The sequence below is a fragment of the Melitaea cinxia genome, chromosome Z (genome assembly GCF_905220565.1).
Source record: "Melitaea cinxia chromosome Z, ilMelCinx1.1, whole genome shotgun sequence".
Taxonomy (NCBI): Eukaryota; Metazoa; Arthropoda; class Insecta; order Lepidoptera; family Nymphalidae; genus Melitaea; species Melitaea cinxia.
Genome location: NC_059424.1, coordinates 4,026,422 through 4,048,212, shown reverse-complemented (window position 1 = coordinate 4,048,212; position 21,791 = coordinate 4,026,422). Strand labels below are relative to the sequence as shown.

At 33.5% G+C, this 21,791-nt stretch overlaps 1 protein-coding gene across 1 annotated transcript in view; it reads left to right on the top strand.

Annotated features, from left to right (window-relative positions):
* Positions 1–374: 374 nt before the first annotated feature.
* LOC123668503 (protein bric-a-brac 1-like) overlaps positions 375–21,791 on the top strand; it is a 62,319-nt gene continuing 40,902 nt past the window's right edge. The window contains exon 1 of the mRNA XM_045602238.1: positions 375–1,013. Coding sequence (XP_045458194.1) covers positions 375–1,013 — 639 coding nt within the window. The remainder of the gene's footprint in view (positions 1,014–21,791) is intronic.

Genomic DNA, 21,791 nt, shown 5'->3' with positions numbered 1-21,791 from the left:
CCTTTGAGAGAATAGAAGTCAGATCAAATAGACTACATAAAATAGCAAGCACGTCGAGCCGTCCAGCTCGGCGAGCCAGCGCGTGGGCTAGTCGTGCGGCGGTGTCGTGCAGGAGGCGTGCTGCGGCGTGCGCGGGCGCTGCGATCGATGCGGGGTGCGGGGCGCGCGAGCGGTGCGGGGCGGGCGGGGCGTGGCGAGGGGCGGCGCGCGGCGGCCATTCGCTTGCCTCGCGCGCCGCCTCTAGCCCCGCCCGCGCGCCCCGCCGCCGCACAACGCCGCTCAGTGCCTCGCGAGTCGTCGCCCGCGGTGCATGTGTTGCGCGTTTCACTCCCCGAGCGTTACATTGCAGATGCGAGCCCGTCGCCGCTGAAGACATGCCGGCCGAGGAGGAATCCGCGCCGATGGACGGCCGGGAAGCCGCCGATGGCTCACCCCAGCAGTTCTGCCTGCGTTGGAACAACTACCAGACTAATCTCGCGAACTGCTTCGACCAGCTGCTCCAAACTGAATCCTTTGTGGACGTAACGCTCGCCTGTGAGGGCCAAAGCCTGAAGGCGCACAAGGTGGTCCTCTCCGCGTGCAGTCCCTACTTCCAGACGCTGTTCATGGACAACCCGTGCCGGCACCCTATAATAATAATGCGCGACATAAAGTACTGCGATCTGAAGGCAGTCGTCGACTTCATGTACCGCGGCGAGATCAACGTGTCGCAGGAGCAGATCGCGGCGCTGCTGAAGGTGGCCGAGATGCTGAAGATCCGCGGGCTGACGGACGTGAGTGGCGAGCACGCGGTGCTGGGTGGGCTGGAGGCGCGCGCGGGCAAGCGCGCGGGCGGCGAGTCCCCGGGCTCGGGCGCTGCGGGCAAGGCGCGCCGGCGCTCCGCCGACCGCAGCGCGCCCGCCAGCCCGCGCTCGCCCGCGCCCGCGCCGCCGCCGCCCGACCCGCCCGTGCTGCACGCCGACGACGCCGACATCCGCCCCGGCATCGCCGAGATGATCCGCGAGGAGGAACGGGTGAGTCCCTCGCTTGCTCCGCGCTCACGATCGATTATATTTATTCTCGTACGACCGATGATTCCTTACCCGGTTCCGTTATGATAACCTACCTCCGTTCCGACAGTAATTAATATTAATTATTTGTAGTAGCTGAGATTTTTTGCAGCATGTTGATCGTAGCGTTACCGTGTTATTTTGTTGTCCGCCTCGTGTTATGATAGTTATCAATATAATAATTAATTTTTCTCATTAATTAGGTACTTCCTTAGCGAGATCCTTTTGTTTATTTTTAAAGCGCCATGTGCCCGTGAACGCGCAATTTACACGCTTACAAGAGTAAGATGTCAATTTAAATAGTTACGATAACTATTGAAGTTTATACGTGTACCGACGGAGGGTGAGATATATTTTCGATCGTATTGTGATCGCAATAAGGTCTTAAATCGTTTGGGATCGCGGTCGAAGAGCTCAGCTGTTTGAGACTAGGACATAACATTGTTTCGATTCTCTCGCGGCGCCAAAGATTCACTAATTCGAGCTCGTTTGGGAGGGGATAATCTTATTACCAACCATCTACTTGATTTTACAAGTTTCATTTAATTGAAACATTGTCTAAACGAAATATTTTAATAGTTAAATAGGTGTTAAATAATAATTTAAAAGTCACCTGTGAAGCGATTTTAGCCCAATTAGGTGTTTATTTTTTATTTTATGAATAGCAAAATTTGCTTTTAATAATTAATATTATGTTATTTTTTTTTGGAATATATTTTATCATTTATATATTTATATAATTTTTACATTCGAAGTACTAAACTGAATTTATTTTATACCTACTATTAAAATAATTATACAGAAAATATCAATTTTGTAAAAAAACATTGATTTCAATCGTAATTTATATGTAAACTAGCTGACCCCACAAACATTGTTTTGTCGTATATGTTATTAAACCCCCTTAATATATGTAAACTTTTATTATGCAATTGTTTGTTGTCCTAAATAAAATAAAACAAAAATAAAATAAAATTGATATCCCCTTATAACATAGGGGTGTGAAAAATGGTTTTTGGCTGATACCTAACATTGTGACATGAGAATTTTATGTAAGATAAATAAATATATCCATCAATCATCATCAATATCATATTATAATTTTCAAGATAAATTAATAATTATCATTTGTAATTAATAATTATCATTTGTAATTAATAATTATCATTTGTAATTACTTACCTTAATTTATAAAAAAAAAAACATTTTACAGTAGATAACTAAATTTTTAAATTATATTTCAACAATCATTGCTTTAAAATATAACATGTACATTTAAGTAAAATAAAAGAATTCATAATATAACAGTTTGTCAATTAGTACGCGTGTCGCTTATATACCTACTTATATAAAATAATACTTATTTATACAAATTACTCACATATATATTCTAATACCCGTTCAAACTACCTTTAAGTAAATTGTAGAATTTGTCGGTTTTAGACCGACAACCCGAGAAGCTGCTTTTTTCTTATATATATATATATATTAAAAAAAGAAAAGAGCCTCTAGAAAAAGAGTCTTTAGAAAGAAGCCTGTTATCGAGAAATGGTTATATAACTTGACGGGAGGCACAGCAGGGGTTACATAGTCTATCAACGTAATCCTAAGTCCGCGCGTAGTTGCATTTCGATAAAAATGAAATAAAATCACAGCGTGCGAACTGAATCAATTTAACACTTATAAATTAAATATGAATAGAAATAAAAATAATATTGTATTAAAGTAATCGGTACAAATATATAATTGTTGCATTATTTATTTTTAATAGCGCTGATGTTTTACGAAAATATTTCTAAAAAAACGATTTTGGGCCTCTTTCGTCGGTTGTGGCATCTATTTGATGGACGATCGTGTCCAACAGATAATTTTTTAATAATTTTTTTTTAAATATATTATTCTTTTTTACCATCGAGTTCCGGTATATTTATGTGATATTTGAGTTTGCAAATATGAAACTAAAAGTTAATTATAGTTTACTAATTGAGGAGAAATAAGTCCTAAATGACCTATCTATATCTCCTGCTGTTAAAGTCTGTTCGTAACTTATTTACAGGATAAACAATCCATAACCAGTGAAAACGAAACTTAATAAAATTAAAACGTGATGGTTTTATGGTACCTATATAAATTAATGAAACGAATTGATTTATGTATGACTTATTAAATGTATAAATGTGTATTTAATATTACTAAAGACTTGATAACGGTTTCTTATAAAGTTTATCTAACACTTAAGCTACTGATAGGCTATATAGAAAGAGATGAATCAGTCACTTAGGTAGGACTTGTTCCGCTTCGACTAGAAACCTACTAGTTTCAAATTTATTGGTTGCAAATAAAATAATGTCCAGGAAATGGATGAAAAGAAAAATATATTTATTTTTAACTATTGGATACCGTCTTCCGTCAAATAGCGTTATTCACAACCGGTGGAACATGCCCTAAGTGTGGCAACGCAGCATCAAGTGCGTTTTATTAAAACATTTTCGCGCTATTGTTCTCTAATGTTGTCGGTGAGAGTAATTTAGTATTTGCGAACTAAAACTGGGTCTTTCTTATAACAAAAGGATATTGTTCTGCCACAATTAGCATTGCAATAAGCATAGATAAGTGAATGTTTGTGCTATTGAGTTCGAAATTAACAGCATTTCGAAAAATTCCTCAACGAACAATAGCTTATTATCGGTGTTTTAAACATTTTTGTATTATTTATGTTTTACTTTGTGCGTTATGCGTTTACATACTCGAAGTGCGATGCCTTGATATTTTTTATTTGTAGCTCGTGGATACGGTAGCTGAAACGTTTTCCGGTGCAAGATTATATACAGGAACAGTAATGAAACTGCAACATCTACACAAGATCAACAAGACGGAAATGATTCTTAATTGTCGTAACTTGAAAATTGTTGAAGTGTAGTCTATGTACTTATTTATTAATGACTAGTTTTTCGCTCGCGACTTCACTCGCGTGGGTTGCTCGATATTGGCTGTTCCGTTTTCTCCCGTTATAACACAGCCAGTGTCATTTAGTGATAACCTTAGCTACTGATCCAGTAGCTAGTCGTGGGTCGTAACGTCTTTTATGTGTAATCGGTTATAGGTACGTAGTTTCGTGGATACGCGTAACTAGTTTCGAAACTGCTTATTTTTCGTAACTAGTTATTTCTGTATACAGCATCAGTTACTACGTTATATTACTTTTGTTTGTATTATGGTTATGAAGTAGTTATATGTTATAAATACTAATGCCGTTACGTATGTTAATATTGATGGATAGTATAATAAAATTAACTTACCTTCATACTTTATCCAGGCTTACGACTGGCTGCAAAACATGTTATTTAAATTAATTTTTTGATTTTTGTATAGACATAATAATCGATGTAGGCGTATTTAGAAGTTCATTTGATTTTATGTACAGCTTTTTTAATTATTTTCCGAGATACATTATAATTAAAAATACAACAAAAAAACCCACTCTTTTTAGTATATACTTCAACGCGAGACAATAACATTAATCTTAATACTAAATAGTAAATTCGAAAATATTTAAAAAGAAACACGACCGAAATTAAAATTTCTTTAAAAAACTGTGCATATTAAAATAAACTTAAGCTCATAGTAATTGCGTACAAAATCGCATGAGCATATTCGAAAACAAAGATGCACCTATAGTACTTATAGTTATAAGCCATCTCTTTTTATCCTACGCGTAAGCGTACTGCGTATTGTGTTACGTTATAAGGCCAAACGCTTATGCGCCGGTCGTTGTGTCAAGTTTTTGATAAAACTGCGTACGTAAAATAATCGTTACATTCGTATCGGCGAAACTACGTAGGTACCTACATGGTTATTAGCTTCGTAACTAGTTACTGAAACCGATTACGTTAAATAACGCCCAACGCTACCAGTAGCTGAGTTTAACCATTACAAACAGATAAAAAATCAAATTTCTTCTCTTTATAATATTAGTACAGATTTACATGACAATGCAAGTTTTAAACATATTTAGGCTTTGAATTTGAATGAATTTGTGTAGGTTTGTGTTTACATGTGTGTGTCGCGTACATGTGTTAGTCTGAAGACACACGTATTTCGTAGTCAATAGTAGGTACCTATATGCTATAAAACGCATTACACAGACAGATAGACACCGTTTATTAGTTTGTCAACTAATTGTATATAGTATTTCTGGTACTCTTAATACTAGTTGATCTACACCATATATTACAGCCTATTGTTGCTAGTAAAAAACGGTTATTTTAATATTACAAACAGACACTTTAACAGACATTTTATTTATTTATATAGATAAATAAAAGTTACCTATACGTCATATAAATACAGAGCCGAATTAGTCATACTGCTCCTTTGTACAACTATACTGAATAATTCTAATCTATTATATTGTATTTTTTTCCAAAAGTTCCAGGTATCGTTAAAATAGTTTCTAATTGAAAAAAAATTTTTTTTGTTGTATTAAAAAAACAAAAGTACAGGATTTACTACCTTTTTTTAAATTAAATAAAGATTTCACGGTCTCAGTTATAAGGACCAGTAAAATTGATTGTATACTTGGAACTATAGATGGACAAAAGCGCAGTTTCGGTTCTAAACAATCGTTGGAACTTATACAAAAGTTTTTGTTATTTGAAATTTGTTGCCAAATAATAATTCAATATAAAAAAGTTGTTTCATTAAGGTGTAACGTAAATGAGTGATATTTGCGTAAACGTTAGGAAACAATGTAAAAAAATATTTATAAACAATTACAATTTTAAATCGAACGAATTATTCGATGAAGAACATTTTTTAATATTAAACTAGCTGTACCTGCAGCTTCGTCCACATGGAATTTAACAAAAAAGTTTATTTTTCAGTTCGCAGAGTTATAAAATAAATAAATTTCTAAAATAAAAGTAACCTTAGTTACTCCTTATTACATCAGCTATCTGTCAGCGATAGTCCATTCAAAATCGGGGCAGCCGTTTCAGAGATATGCCGGAACAAACAGACAGACGGGCAAAAATTGTAAAAAATGATATTTTGGTATATGTACCGTGTATAAATCCATATACATTTAGTAAAAAGTTATTTTAATATTACAAACAGACACTCCAATTTTATTTATTTGTATACATAAGTTATTTATCATAGTTTCAATTTTAAAACCGATTTGAAGGCCGAATATAAAAATAATCCTAATTCGTTTTTGTATAACTAGTCACTAAATAATACGTATCAGTATATATACGTATCAGTATATATATATATATATATATATATATATATATATATATATATATATATATATATATATATATATATATATATATACACTCGTAGTGTCTATATGTAGTGTATCGAAGTTTAAAGGCTCGATTATTTGCAAAACGAATAGGAAAAACGAAAACTACTTATCCCGTGTAACTAGCCACATTATAATAACAAATAAAAAAAGGTGTTTATTAAATAAAAAGTGTTTGTATGCACTTGAGAAGTTAAACTTCATTTGCTAGCTAACTTTACGTTACTAACTATTCTTCGTTGACTAGCTAACTTCAGGGTGTCGGTTTTTTGTGATGGAATGCGCGCGCGTCGTAAAAATTTACACTCATAATTTTTTCATAACACGCCAAAAGAATTATAACTTCCAAAAAAAAAAAACAATGACATTTCAAAACACTTTTCAAAAAAGGAATAACAAAAATATCCCCAAGTAGTCCTGTGTTGTTACGTCACTCAGTTTGAACTTAGGGTGTATCAAAGTTTAAAGGCTCAATTAGTCTCCGTAACCTGCGGTTCGACTTTGTGGTCTTCGTTTGTCTTGTCAGGATTAATGTATTAAATACGTTGCGTTAAAAATTAGATATTATTATTTTTTTCGTTTTGAACTTAGCGACTTGTACGGTTTCACCTGGATTTTAATTTTATGTGATGATAGCTTGATAATTTGTGTGCTTACGTTTTATGTATCGTTCTGTGATGTTTTGAAGTCCTACAATAAATAAGGCCGTATCATTAATATCATTTATTCAAATCGGATTCGTTTCTAAACTTCTGTTTAAAAAGTAAATAAACCACCCCGTAAAGGTGTGTTTTTATATGTATAAAATGTGAAGAAATCAGATTCGAAGATGTTGAGTCTTTATAAACATTACTTTAAAACATAGTCAGTTCTCAAATGCATCTAAACATGTTTCTTGACATGTCGATATAGTCCGTAACTGTCAAATCAGTGACTTAAAAATTAATTTAAAAAATTTACACTATAAAATACTTTATTATTATTATTACATAGCAAAAACAAAACAAAAATAACATTAAAATGTAAAATATGAGTATAAACAATAGTTCATTAGTAAAACTTTATAAGCGTAAAAGAACACGCGCGACGCGTATTTCAATTAACGTACCTAATTAAAAAAGTAAGAAAAAGTATTATAGTATTAGTCTAGTGATTAATTTATGCAGCCGATAACGATATTTATTATAGACTATTCGATTTAATCTGACGTCTGATAAAAGAGATTTTATTGCCGGGCTCGTTATGGGATTACTTTTTATTTAATTTTAAATCTCGTAGAAGTATTGCAAAAATTAACAATTAACTACTTATGGAGGTAGGGCACACCATATATCGTGCTCAAACATTATAAATTAATAAAATTTTCCCTTATTTTAAGTTTCACAACATTATTAAACCTAAACCACAAATGAATAGGTAATAGTTTACAGATAATTGTGGTACAAATCTTATCTGAGTGGAAAGATGTAAATAATGATGGCAGCATTTCCCCGTTGAATCGCAATTCATGCATATGGGCCAATGCTCCAGACCTCTTGTCACCAGTGGAGGCATAAAGCTGAGGAGTTCTCTTTTAAAAAAAATAGTATTGCTACTCCACGGTCCAAAACGCTGCCATCGACCTGGATTTGAAGTACCTAAAAATTTCCTGTCATTTTGTAAACATCAGCACATTTTGAGATTGTATAAATCTAATTATATAATTATAAGCTAATATAGAATTTTAATTATAACTTAAAAATATCACTATTATTTTATATTACCAGGCGACTATACCTTCTGCCTTCAACAGGTTCTCAAGTCGAAATGAATCTCTAAATAGTGTTAGGGATTAGTACTCAAATGATAGTACAAAGACCGCTCGCGCCACCGAAACAAAGTTCAGAATAGTTCCTGAAATCAGGTGAGAAAGTAGTCGAAAATTTTATTTTCGCAACGATTTTTTAAAACTTGACAGGGTACTGTTTTTTGTTTAGGAACATTTTAATAAAAAGTTATGCCGTTGTCATTACAACCGACCTAAAAATTAATATTTTTATTCCTGCGGTCTGGTATATTTTTATTTACGAAATAACGGGTCGGAGAGCTAGATATGAGCAGACATTGTCCATTTGTATATGTATGAATATTAATATCCCGGTGCTGTATAGCAAAAGTCATATATCCAATCACGTCAATTTCTATTAATATTTTATTCGAGCAAATTGGTCTGAAGTTTAATACGTAAGTCTGTCAAGTCTATTATGTTGTTATTGTCTAATCGTCTTTGTCGGTTTATATCAAAGTTCTCAGACAGCAGTCGTTACTCATGCTAGGGATATTGTTATACTATGGAGCAGTGTGGCGGCTTAAGCTCTAAACCTTCACTTAGATAAAGAAGTTGCTTTGACTAGCAGTGAGATCCGGAAACATATATAATACACTACCACAAACGCCCAGAACGCGGTAAACATTTGTATGGCTAATAAACATATATGCTATGTACAGGGATCGAACCTACAGCCATAAACCAGTACTGTGAACGTTGTGCTAACGCGTCATCGTAACGAGTACGTATTTTCCTCTCTTAGAAATCAATCGTAGCTACATATTTTTATCACGCGAGGAGTCAGGTGAATTATTAATAGCTTAAGAAAATTAACACAAGTATTAAGGTCCGTTTTCTGTGTCTGGTGGATTAAAGTTTATACTAAATAGTACATAAGGTAAATATTTTAAGATTTCTAGCAAAAACATGTCTCTAAGTTTTCATGTATCTATTTACAGCTATATCTAAAACATAAATTGGTACTGATTCGCTTCTATCAACTCGACGTTTTGAAGCTTGTCTAACATCACGGTAGTGCAGTTTTTGTTTTTTTTTATTATATATTTTTGTGTACTGTAGTGTGTAATTTACTTATTACCCATTGTTAGTCCATCTGCTCTCATGACGTTTAACCATCGTTTGGATGTTCGGGTTGTAGAAATTTGGGAACCGATATATCTAGATACTTTTTATGGACCATTGAACGTAATTTATTTATTTACTTTCTAGTTCAAAAACGTGTTAAGGCGCTCTTCTTTAATTTCAGATTAAGTAATTGTTAAGTGTTTTAATATTAATAAATAAATTTGTAAATCTAAACATACGTTCAAATACAGGATAATACATCGAAAATATTATCCCATTTGTTTCTCTGAAGATAAATAAGAGGCGATGAATAAATAAAGATTCAGTCGCCATTTTTTATTTATAAGCAAATAAATTGACATGCTTCCTACAAAAGATAAAAGAAAACATTGCGTATTTTTACAAAACATTACGGTTTACATCTTTCTGATACTGTGTCCTTAGAAATTTGGGCTCTTCTATTATACAATAGATAAACAGTACCGCGAAACCGATTTAAATCTTTTAGCGATACAATTAGAAAATATTCCATAAAACTGCACTATCGTGAAGTTAGGCAAGCTTAAAAAGTTGAGCTGATAGAAGCAAAACAGTACCAATTTATGCTTTAGACATATCTGTAAATAGATACATTAAAACTTAGTTAAATTAGTATTGTTAGTTTACTCGTATGTCGTTTTCCATTACAGACAGAGACACGCATTACAGAGATTTTACTGAGACTCGTACTACTAAAACCTATGTTTAAAAATTAGGCGCGAAATAAATAGCAACAGATAATAATCTATTTTTGAGTAAGCCGAGGATCAAATAAAATAATTTCAAACGTCGTAAATATGCCTAATTACGTGAATGCATCGTAGCAAGGATCTTCAACACAGTACATATCCCTGTACTGTAGGGTCTAATTCTAGCGGAGGTGACCTCTGAGGACCCAAAACGATATGATTTGTTCGTTTGTTTGCCTTCAATCATATTGACTATTTAAGAAAAGTTTTGCTGACCAAGTATATTTGTTGGTATGTGTATTAGTTAGTAGCCGCTCTGGTGTAGTGGTTCAAGTAGTCGCCTAAAACACCGACGGTTAGCGGGTTCGATTCCCGCTCGGGATGGATATTTGTATTTGTACAAATATTTCTTTCAGGTTTAGATGTCTGTTTTTCTCCACACCGTGCCTCGGAGAGCACGTTAAGCCGTCGACACCTTCTAAACTACAAGTAGCGATTTTTAAATATTAAAAAAAAAACAAGTTTACCGCCTGAGTCATAGCGGCTAATTTCCTAAGCGAAGCCGATTTGCAGCGTTTGGTAACTAATTAGTTTCCTAGATTAAACTAATGCCCTGTTTTACTATCGAAACGTGAAGTCTGAATAATATACTAAACATAAAACAACGCTAAAACAATTGTTCATTAGTCGTTATGATAACGATAATTTATTTACGTTTCAATGAATCACATCTCGATACTGTTTTTGTGAATAAGCATATGACCTAATTTCATATGACGTCACTCAAAACTTAAACCTACCCTCGAGATTCATCTCTTACACAATATTTATTGTAAGAAAACATTGGTTTAATAATTTAATTTTATAAACCATGCCTGTATAGGCTTTGTATGACGTTTTCAGTTCAATGTGTGGATATGAAATTCGTTCGGAAAATTGAAGACTATTTATTTTTAAACGATCATCTCAGATGTTCATAATTTTTAAAAAGCCGTAATGTGTTATACTTCTGGTGTTTATGGGTAGAATTAGTAGAATTTAAAATAAATATGCATTTGACTTGAGCGTTTTAGGGGATATGTTTTTGTTGTTTAAAAAGTTTTAAAACATCGCATGAGAAACACAGTAATACAATAAATGTACTCCTGAGTCACCTGTTATTGTGTACAATATATTTTTTATATAAGCAATTAATATGTATTTGTGCGTGAAATTAAAAAAATATATAACGTGTATAGAATTCACGGTTCTTGAGAAACTAATTAAGTCTTTCATTTAATGTCGTTCATGCTCGCTATTGTATTAATATTTTTAATCGGTTGTTTAATCAGTTTAAAGTTGCGAAAAACAAATCTGCCTTCAATGGATTCGAAAATAAACGGTATCTTTAATATTTATCTGTAGGACTTAGAAGGTAGTTTAAAATAATAACCACGAATGATGCAGATTTTATGGCAAAGTTAAAAAAATAGACGAATTAATAGTTGTTTTAAAAAAGCATTGCAACAATTACATTCTCATGTTTGGTCTGTTGTGCATAGAATCTTATTCACCAAATACCAATATGCCATCTTTAAAAAAAAACGAGAAGATTAATACCAACTGTCGTAAATGTCAGTCAAGTTAAGTCAAGTTAAGAGAAATCAAATAAAATGTCGGTAAAATCTAATCCAAGTGGGGATTTAATTTTGCAATATATATACCTAATTATCTATGTATGAATATGCAGATGTAAAATTAAATAAATTTGTGTTTACGCAATTTGTGCAATACGATATGCTAATAAATAATGAACACAGTATCAGAATTATTATAATAAATAATACTTATTGTGTGGGCGTTTCGAAGTACTCTGTGGCATATTTTGCCGAGAATCAGAAATCAAATTTCGTGACGGGAACACATCGAGGTTATGTAAAACAATTGATGTGACAGTAAATGTTGAAACGTTTCATATGTAATAGATTTTTAACACGAGCAAAGGTTTACATTTTTATTTTTTGATACCTGACGTTGGAACGTAATTCATTATTTTAGTGTTTCACAAAACCGTCCCGGACCGGAATCCATTTACGTGTGCCTAAACGTTTCAAACTTAAAAATTTGGAGTTGAGCATATAGTTTTTACTGTGCATCAAAATTAAGTCATCGGCGGCTAATTGAAAGGAACGAATGAAATGAAGATATTTTTGTGTCGTCCGCATGAATGAATGAGTGATCCTGGTAGCCAATCGGCTGGTATCGGAAATTTAAATTCGAATAAGTGTCAACCGCGGTCGACGAACCAGACTCGCTACTTGCTTTCATAAAATATTAAACGCTCTATGTGATAACTCGATTTAAATAAGTATGAGTCGAGCAAATATCCTCGTTTATTCGGGACGGGTGAGGTAAAAGCTCCGCGTGAATTATATTTTTTTAAGAAGTGACATGAACAATTAAAATAAAATTGTTGCCATTTTATATTTAGGCTTTCCTTATTAACTTATTTAGTTAAACTACTTATTGCAACACAAAATTCCCTTTAAACAAACCTAAAGTACGCGAAGATATTTCTCGTTAAAAAATTATAAAAGAGAAACGTGTATCAGAACCCCGAGTCAATATTACACAATAAGAACACTTAGTTTATATCTTTCACAATTTGTCCAAACAAACATCGGCTATTCTCATTCTGGGCTCATTAAGCCAGTGCACACACGTTATCTGTTTTATTGTTTTAATTTAAAACAACACAGATAACGGGAGAGTGCCATTTCACATGAATTAAGGTCTTTTTTGTGTACACCGTCGATCCTTGTGACCGCTCTTGTGTCAACAGCCTTACACTCTCGGAGCACGTGACCCGCTTTTAGTGGACACCGACAATATTAGCTATTAAAAGTGCTGGCTTGTGGCCGCGACTTCGCTCACGTGATTTATGATTTTCGAAATAACTACAAATTTATTTTGAAAATTTAATTTTATAATATTTATCATACCTACATATTAACAATTTCCAATATAAAAACTATGTAGGTGTGTTATATCTCAAGATTTGTACATTCACAGATGAAATAGACACCAAATATTGCTTAGGTATACTCGTAGGGTGAGTTGCATAAATTTGTTAACTTGGGTATGTTTCTCCGGCTACTTATAAAGTTTATGTTTCACATAAGCTACTGATAGACAAAATGTATTCTTATTGCCAGTTTTAGCTTAACTAATTGCAATGTTTGTATTCATAGTGAAATTAAATTGAAAAACTGAAAAAATATATAAGGAAAAGTGATCCCTTTACAATTGTATATACGAAAAATGACTTTTCTCATATGTATAATATAACCATATTTAAAAAAAGTGTTGAATCTCCATTTATATTTAAAAACTAGCTGTGGCCGCGACTTCGCCCGCGTAAATTAAAAAAAATTGTTCAGTTCGCAGAGTTACAAAATAAATAAATTTCTAAAATAAAAGTAGTCTAAGTTGCTCCTTATTATATCAGCTATGTGCCATGTAGCCGTGTAGTATACATCCATATGTATTTAGTAAAAAACGGTTATTTTAATGTTACAAACGGACACTCTTGTCTTATACTATTAAACGAGCAATTCTTGTATATATAATCCGAATCTCGGAAACGGCTCCACCGATTTTCATGAAATTTAGTGTGCAGGGATTTCGGGGGATATAAATAAATCTAGCTAGGATTCATTTTTAGAAAATGTCGTCTTATCCCTGTTTTTAGGCAATGAAAAAATGTCTACAATATCGTTAGAATGCGAAGGTAAATTTCGCATTTGTTAATAGAATTGTCATAGCTCAGGTGAGAAAGCGGACGGACCGTCGGGATCGACTGAGAAAACCACGGTTCAAATCCCATGTCTCCGAGATCGATTATTTTTCCCCTTTTTTTTTCTAATTGCACTCGTGATTTTTTATTTAAATAAACAGTTCATATTTTTTATTATTATGGGTAAAATCGTAATATATTATTCATATTTTATCAATATGTAGGTAATTCGTATTTAAAAATGATAAAAAAAAAAAACGATTTACTAAGAACACCGAGCTAAGCTTGGTCACCCAGGTACTTTTATTTATTTGTATAGATCATAAAAGTTAGTTGAATGAGGTGTAATGGTAATAGTAGGCAGTAGATTCTAGATTACACCTCCATCGGAGATTTGTTCTGTTTTTATGGCATCCAATCTGACCCGTCGGATCTCTTGCCATATTTCTGAACCAAGGCAAAACATTTTCGATTCGACTGGGGAGACTCCGAATTGTTACATCACAACACCATTGTATTACATTACATGACATACACTATTTACTACGAAATGTAAAGAAAATATAACTTATTTCATATAAAAAACCAGTATTGTTTAAGTATAATTACAGTACAATTGGTAAAAAATATGTACCTACAGTTAATTGTGACATAAATCATGTGTAATGGTAGGAATGCTGGCTGCATATTCCCGTTGTATTGTAACACCGATTCTGAAGGCAAAAAATGTGCCAGCTCACCAGCGGAAGCTACGAGGAGTTGAGTTAAACCTCTTTAATCGAAAGTTTTCGAAATATTTCTTCGAAATCTTTTCTTTTCGGTGAACTTTTTTTTTTTAATTTTCGTAAGAAATATGCGTACACGTATTTAAGCGAGTCATTTTTATTTATATAAATGTAAACGGCGCAAACATATATTTTATAATGTAATAATATAATCTACGTATGTATATTTAAGTATTAGGTTCCTCAATAACAATAGATATGGTTATTTGGACAATGTGGTCATAAGACGCCGATTATCAACGATTAAACACAATGAGATGATAATATTTTAGTGTTTTAGCTTATCTAGGCCAGCCTTTGAACGAATCTCCGCCTCAATTAAATAAAACTTACTTATCTTATAGTAAAAAGGTTTTTATTCATTCTATGTGATATGTAATATACTAATATCACGAAGTGAATTAGTTTCCTCGTTTGCTTGAAATGTTTTTTTTTTTATCTATTTACCAATTTTAAATTCAATTTTCGTATTCTTCTGTTAAAATATATTTCAGTCTTGATAATTTCCTTTCGTGTCAGAAGTCTGTCATGAAATGTTATACTATGATGTTATGACTCATGTACCGGAATACTTAGGCGCAGCTGAGATGATAGTGAAGGTCGTGTCTACTATTGTTAAAAAGTAGCTGTGCTCGCGACTTCGTTCGCGTGGAATTTAACAAAAAAGTTTTTCCAAAAAAAAGTTAGGCTAAGTTACTCCTTATACATCAGCTATCAGCCAGTGAAAGTCCCGTCAACATCGGTCCAGCCGTTTCAGAGATTAGCCGGAACAAACAGATAGACAAAAATTAAAAAAAAATGTTTTTCATGGTATATGTACCGTTTATACTTTATACATCCATATGCATTTAGTAAAAAGCGGTTATTTTAAATATTACCAACAGACACTCCAATTTTATTTATTTGTATAAGTAGATAATCAATATCAAAGAAGACAACAATCCTTCTTTGGTATAATTATGGCTATATTTGGTCGAGGGTCGAATTTTCCGGTCGAGGTATACATCTTATTGTAATATTTAAAATATTTTTTTTTCAAACAAGAATGTTGTTATAATTTTGCCTTGTTGTTCTCTTTTCCCTCTCTCCAAGAGCCGGTCACAGTTGACTCTGTCTCCCCTACTAGTTCTGTCACCCCTACTAATGCTTAATATTCCTGGCGGTGTAATCGTCCATCAATTCGCAGTTAAGCAATATTGTGGATGAAGTTACAAGAATTCCCTTATATGTGAAAAGAGATCCTTGCCCAACAATGGATCTCATTAAACTGTCTGTGTTAAGTTTTAAAATATCACTCAAAACCTTCATAAATCAAATCACTTCACTTCAGCCTATCGCAGTCCACTGCTGGACATAGGCATCCACAAGTTCGTGCCAAAAATGGCGTGAATCATGTGTATTGCCCATAGTCACCACGCTGGGCAGGCGGGTCGGTGACCACAGGGCTGGCTTTGTCGCACCAAAGACTCTGCTGCCCGTCTTAGACCTGTGTATTTCAAAGTCAGCACTTGGATAGTTATCCCGTCATCGGTCAGCTTTATAAGTTCCAAGGTGGTAGTGGAACTGTGTTATCCCTTAATCGCCTTTTACGTCACCCATGGGAAGGGGGGGGGGGGATATTCTTTACTGCCTTTAGCCACACAGCTACATGAATAAAATAGGTGTTAGTTTTACTTATCACTTAGGTTTTACGTTTAAGTTTTGTCGCTAAACGAAAGCTCTCATCTATATACTTCTACTACATACTTATTTACTTTGACTATATACTTATTTATACTCTGTAAAAAAAGCTAACCAAAAACTTCGACCAAGACAGAAAAGGCTATTTTTCGCCTACTGGCTGGGCTACAGGATGTCTTCATGATCCCGTTAAAGTGTGAACTTTTTGAAGATTTTCAATATTTTGAAATTTGTATACACGTTAACTTGCAAAAATCAGTTGTATTCAAGATCCTAACTCCACATATATAACACTATACTGTAGATCTCATTGCCATGCTTCATCTGTCTTCTCGATTCTTCTTTCTTTTTTGATTCATTCAATTAATTTCAACCCTTTTTTTATTGTCTCTTTAAAAATTACTTCGTTTATCAATTTTTAAAGTCACGATACGATTGCATAAATAAAATCAGTCTTATTTGCAAAGAAAATTAAACTTTTTAAGTTTTTTTATTATGTACAATAAAAATAATCATGAATAAAAATTAGGATGATATATATATGTTATTTTGTATGTTTTTAACAAAATGATTCCAATATAAGTCCACCATAGCCAGCCATGGATCGTACCTGTTGCGCTGGCGGTTGCGGGTTCGATTCCCGCACATGACAAATATTTGTATTGGCCATACAGGTGTTTGCCGTGGTCTGTTTGTGTGTGCAGTCCTTGTGGGTCTCCCCACCGTGCCTCGAAGAGCACGTTAAGCCGTCGGTCCCGGTTGTTATCATGTACACCTGATAGCGATCGTTACTCATAGTAGGGAAGATATCCACCAACCCGCATTGGAGCAGCGTGGTGGATTAAGCTCTGATCATTCTCCTACATGGGGAAAGAGGCCTATGCCCAGTAGTGGGATATTACATGCTGAAGCGTGCGATATCAGGCCATCCTAATCATTATCATTTTAGTTAAGGAGGAAGATGTCACTAAAATACCAACCTAACCAACACCTATGCCATAAAATCATGTCAACCTAACCTTTGTATTTATAAAAGTTCATTTCAAATGTGTTTAATATCTCAATGCTAAGCCACATGATTGATGCTAGCTCTGTAGTTTCCTGTCATAGTGACGCGGCCGCTTTAACAATGTAATTAAAAGCCAATATAAAAACACCGCAAGTTGGATAGTGTGGGGTAGGTACTTTGACAAACCAATACCAATGATAATCGTACCACATTCTATATTACCGAACGTTATACAAATCTCTATCTATCTATATGTCTGTGTTTCCGTTAAATTATCTATTTATACTAATCTATAGTTAAAACGCCTTACCTACAATAGGTATGATATTTGTGGCTAAATAAATAGTTCATGTTGGTCCTGCAAAATGTATCATAATGATTTTACCGTGACTCCGATATAGTACAAGTGAAATGAAAAATGTTATCACTGATAGATTGTTAGGACACTATTTATCTTGCAGAACTGCGTCTCAGGTAGTTTATGAAGTGAGTTACCTCTTGAAGTGTTTACAGGTCAGACCGCCCTATTGATACAGATATCTGTTTCGATAAAAAGTAATCGAGTCCGTCCAAACATGGTGAACATATCGCGTAATATACATATAAAAAGTACTGTAGAAAACATTAACAACAATATTTTATGTATAAGTAAAGGATATGATCCCTGAGGAGTAAGTAAAACATACAAGTCTTGGCCTAAAGCCCTAAAACGAGGTCCTAAATATATTACAATATAGTGCGACTAGATAAGCCTTTCAGTGTTGGCCTTTTTACGCAGTCGATGTTTCTTCTATCATTTACAGGAAAACAAAGTAAGTAGAGAATTAACGTTAAACAGTTGATTTAATTGATTAATTGCATGTGCAATTAGACCTTCAATTATAAAGCTATAAATGGCGAAAATGTCAAATACCATTAACATTTATTACGTGATGTCTTCATTTATCGCCAATTTGTCGTAGTTTTATTGACAAAAGTTCAAGTTAAAAATAACATACCTTCTCACGGAGCTTGGGTTCTATAGAAGTGGCGTGTTTTTATATTGGACCTTTATCTCTTTTATTATAACAGGTAACCTGTTGCCACGTTGTTTTTATATTTATTTTACATTACTTTATGCTTCATTAATATTCATTTTAATCAATGCACATATTTAATACAATTCTGCACTTTGTATACTTATTAGTAGTTAAACTAAGTACAATCGTCAAAACGATAGTATGCACGATCGATATTCATAATATAAAATTAATTAAAATTATTTGTAGTAGCGTTCTATATTAATTACTCTTTTATTTGTGAAATTTATTTTAAGGAGCATATTTAAACTAAATGTTAATAGTTGTATAATGTATGGGTATATTTTAACAACTATATAACTGATCATTTTTATATATATTTATATTTCACTTTTGCTTCTTTTAAGCCTTAGTAGACAGGAAGAGTACCCTATTTAGCTATAAACCGCTGGTTGCTCAAAGTTCTTTTATTGCATAAGTAAATTGTTTGTATTTTTTGTGTGCAAAAAATAAGTAAACAATTATAGTTTACGCGTTACCCCTTCCCATTTAACTTACTGTTCTAACGCTTTTCGTGTCTCAAGATGTCGTTAAAGGTCGCCAACCACCTGTGGAATTTAAGGCGACGACACACTTGTGCGGCGAACAGTTTCCGCTTCCGAAATCGACTTCTTATAAAACGATTCGAGATAAAAACACTTCTACTTTACATCAACAATCGCAACATAATCCCTGGTTTAGAAAATATAATGAATTTATTTAAATACATAACTTGAAAATAAAAATAAAACTTGGTCGAAATTATGTCAAGTTAATTCATAAAAGATGTAAAAGGGAAATGAAAAAAGTTTTATATATGTTGTTGAATTTTATGAGACACATACTTGACTTACTTTACTACGTACACGTAGTAGTGGTTTAATGTGCCTTATTATTATGATTTTTACATTTATTTCGTAAAGTTCACGTATATTAATACAATGTATTTATCTTAAAGCTCTTCATGATTTCCGACAAGATATGCGACTCGACGATATTTAAATGAGCGACCGATACCCGATAAACGGCAATATTCCACATAATAATAATGATAGGTGTTTATTCGTCGCCTCGACGCATCAGTCCAGTTTGGTCGGGGTTGCTTACATGTGCCCATTATGAATATTATTTATTTACTTGTCCGATTCTTCTCTTATTACTTTATTTGCAATTAAATTTTTAATAATGTAACTTTGTCTATAGACAGAGTTTTCAAGGTCCATATGTAACGTTAATTACTTGAGTAAACACTTATAAATTCTTTGAAGACACACTATAACAAGTTTTTAGAAGATATATGAAACATATTTTTAATACTAGCCGTAGTCGCAACTTCGGTCGCTACTACATACATTACATTTCACCCCCTCACCTAAGGGAATGGGTCTGAATTAATAAAGAAAATCGATATTCTTAGTTCGGGACTCAAATTATACCATGTGTGTTCAACATACTACAGATAGACATAAGAAATCCATTAATGAAGTCACAGCTTATGAACATTATCGATTATAAATATTTTTTCTTTAAAATTTCCCCAGTATAGTGTTCCAAGTTTCTTTCTAACGGTTGTTCTTCGCTTAGCTTTCTCATCTTAGTCCTAGATTAATAGTCTTAAGTTAATTAATAAAAACCAAGTTAATATTATAATGTGCAATTGGGACGGAACATGCTTAGAGCGATTGTTCACGCTTGGCGCGTTTTTTGAAATTTATAAAGCGCGCTCCGTGGTACCGTGCCATACTGTTTATAATTTAAATCCAGATGTTATTATAATTAAAGTATCCCTTATGAATATTTTAAACGTTATACGTGTCGAAGACGTGTACGTTTTAAATGTTTTCATGTTTTTTTTTTGCGGTACCGAATTTGCATTTAAAATGTTAAGCGTTCAATTATAATTCGAGGAGTATGATACTAGCAGTTTGTTACTTGGGGACGGTGTTTTGATTTTTATTTTAAAATTATATTCAATAAGAATAACAGTTTATAAGTATATTGACGTTAAGATGATGTTATTTGACCATACAGTCCTCAGAACTTAGACCTTTTGAAACGGTATCGAGTAACTACAGAAAAGGTACAAAACAATATTTATACCGTATTTAGTTAGGCTTTATTTAAAACCTACATTTTGGTTTTCAATGTTGTTGTGGCACTTCCACGAGTTATCACGTTATTGACGTTTATTTGTAGCCCAATCATCTGTATAAATTTTTTGACATGAATAACAAGTGTCCATATTTAGATGTAGTAGTTATTAGTATCGATGGAGAATACACGATGAAGATTGATCAGTAAAGTTGAGAATACAACCGTTGATCGAACCGTGAGTCGAAAATATTCGTTAAACTTTTTAAGTAAAAGAAATAACAATACTTTATCATCCATTCACACATCACATAAAAGTACATTAAACTCAGCTACATATTACTTAGAAATATGTTGTGTCAAATACAACTATAAAGTAAATATCGGTGACAGTTTGATCAAAACAAGCCGATACTAGACAGGCGAGCGAGTCAGGTGTCAACGGTTACGTTAAACACAGCTTAAAAATCGTTTACGCTATTGATAACATCTACAGCGCGTGTGATCGGTCCCCCCGTGACAACCACACGCAGATAAATTGACGGAATATTTGTATACTGAAGCTATGGAATATGTTCGTTTGTTGGTTTTAAACTAGTGAGCAAGATTTTAATAAATGTACCGTTTGATGAGCTGCTTTATGAACGAAACTTATAAACTTATTTTGTGCTTATTCTACTATTTGACTGATGTTTTCTATAAAACGCGATTTCCCTTCTAAATACTTACAAGCAGTTAATTCGATGGAATATTTGTGTACTGAAGCTATGGAAGTTTATTCGATAATCGTACGGTTTGATAGTCAGGTGTTTTATAAATAAAATTGAATCTTATCTTGTGCCTAATCTACTGCATCTCTTTGGACGAATTTTTTTTATATAGCTTGTAAATCGTTAAGCATCCGAGTGTTTCTTTTAAAACTTCTAACTGATGTAAAGTTCATTAAGAATATTTTGAAAATTATTTCTGTTTAGACATATATATACATATATATCCTGTAGTAATCTCGTTACCACGAAACTATCGAAACTATAATATTTTAGAAATTGCAATATTGATTTTTATTAGTCAATGAGCTAATATAAATCCTAAAAGTACCTACGCTTCGATTGCGTAAATCTTAAATAGTGTTTATTAAATGATAACAATAACTAGATCCACTTCGCCTCCAGGAACAAAGCTATTAAGCCAAGCGCCACTTAAACACCGCTCACTCAGTCTACAACACGTGTGTGATTGCAATTACTATTAGATCTAATCAAAGCTATCACGAAAGCGGGCTTGTGACTGGTTGGTTTGTATAACAAAAAACTAATAAATATAAAAATAAAATTTGATTTGAAACCAATTTCAATACAAACGAGTTCGGATATAAACTATTTATATATTATACACATTTTTGAGGTTATAAT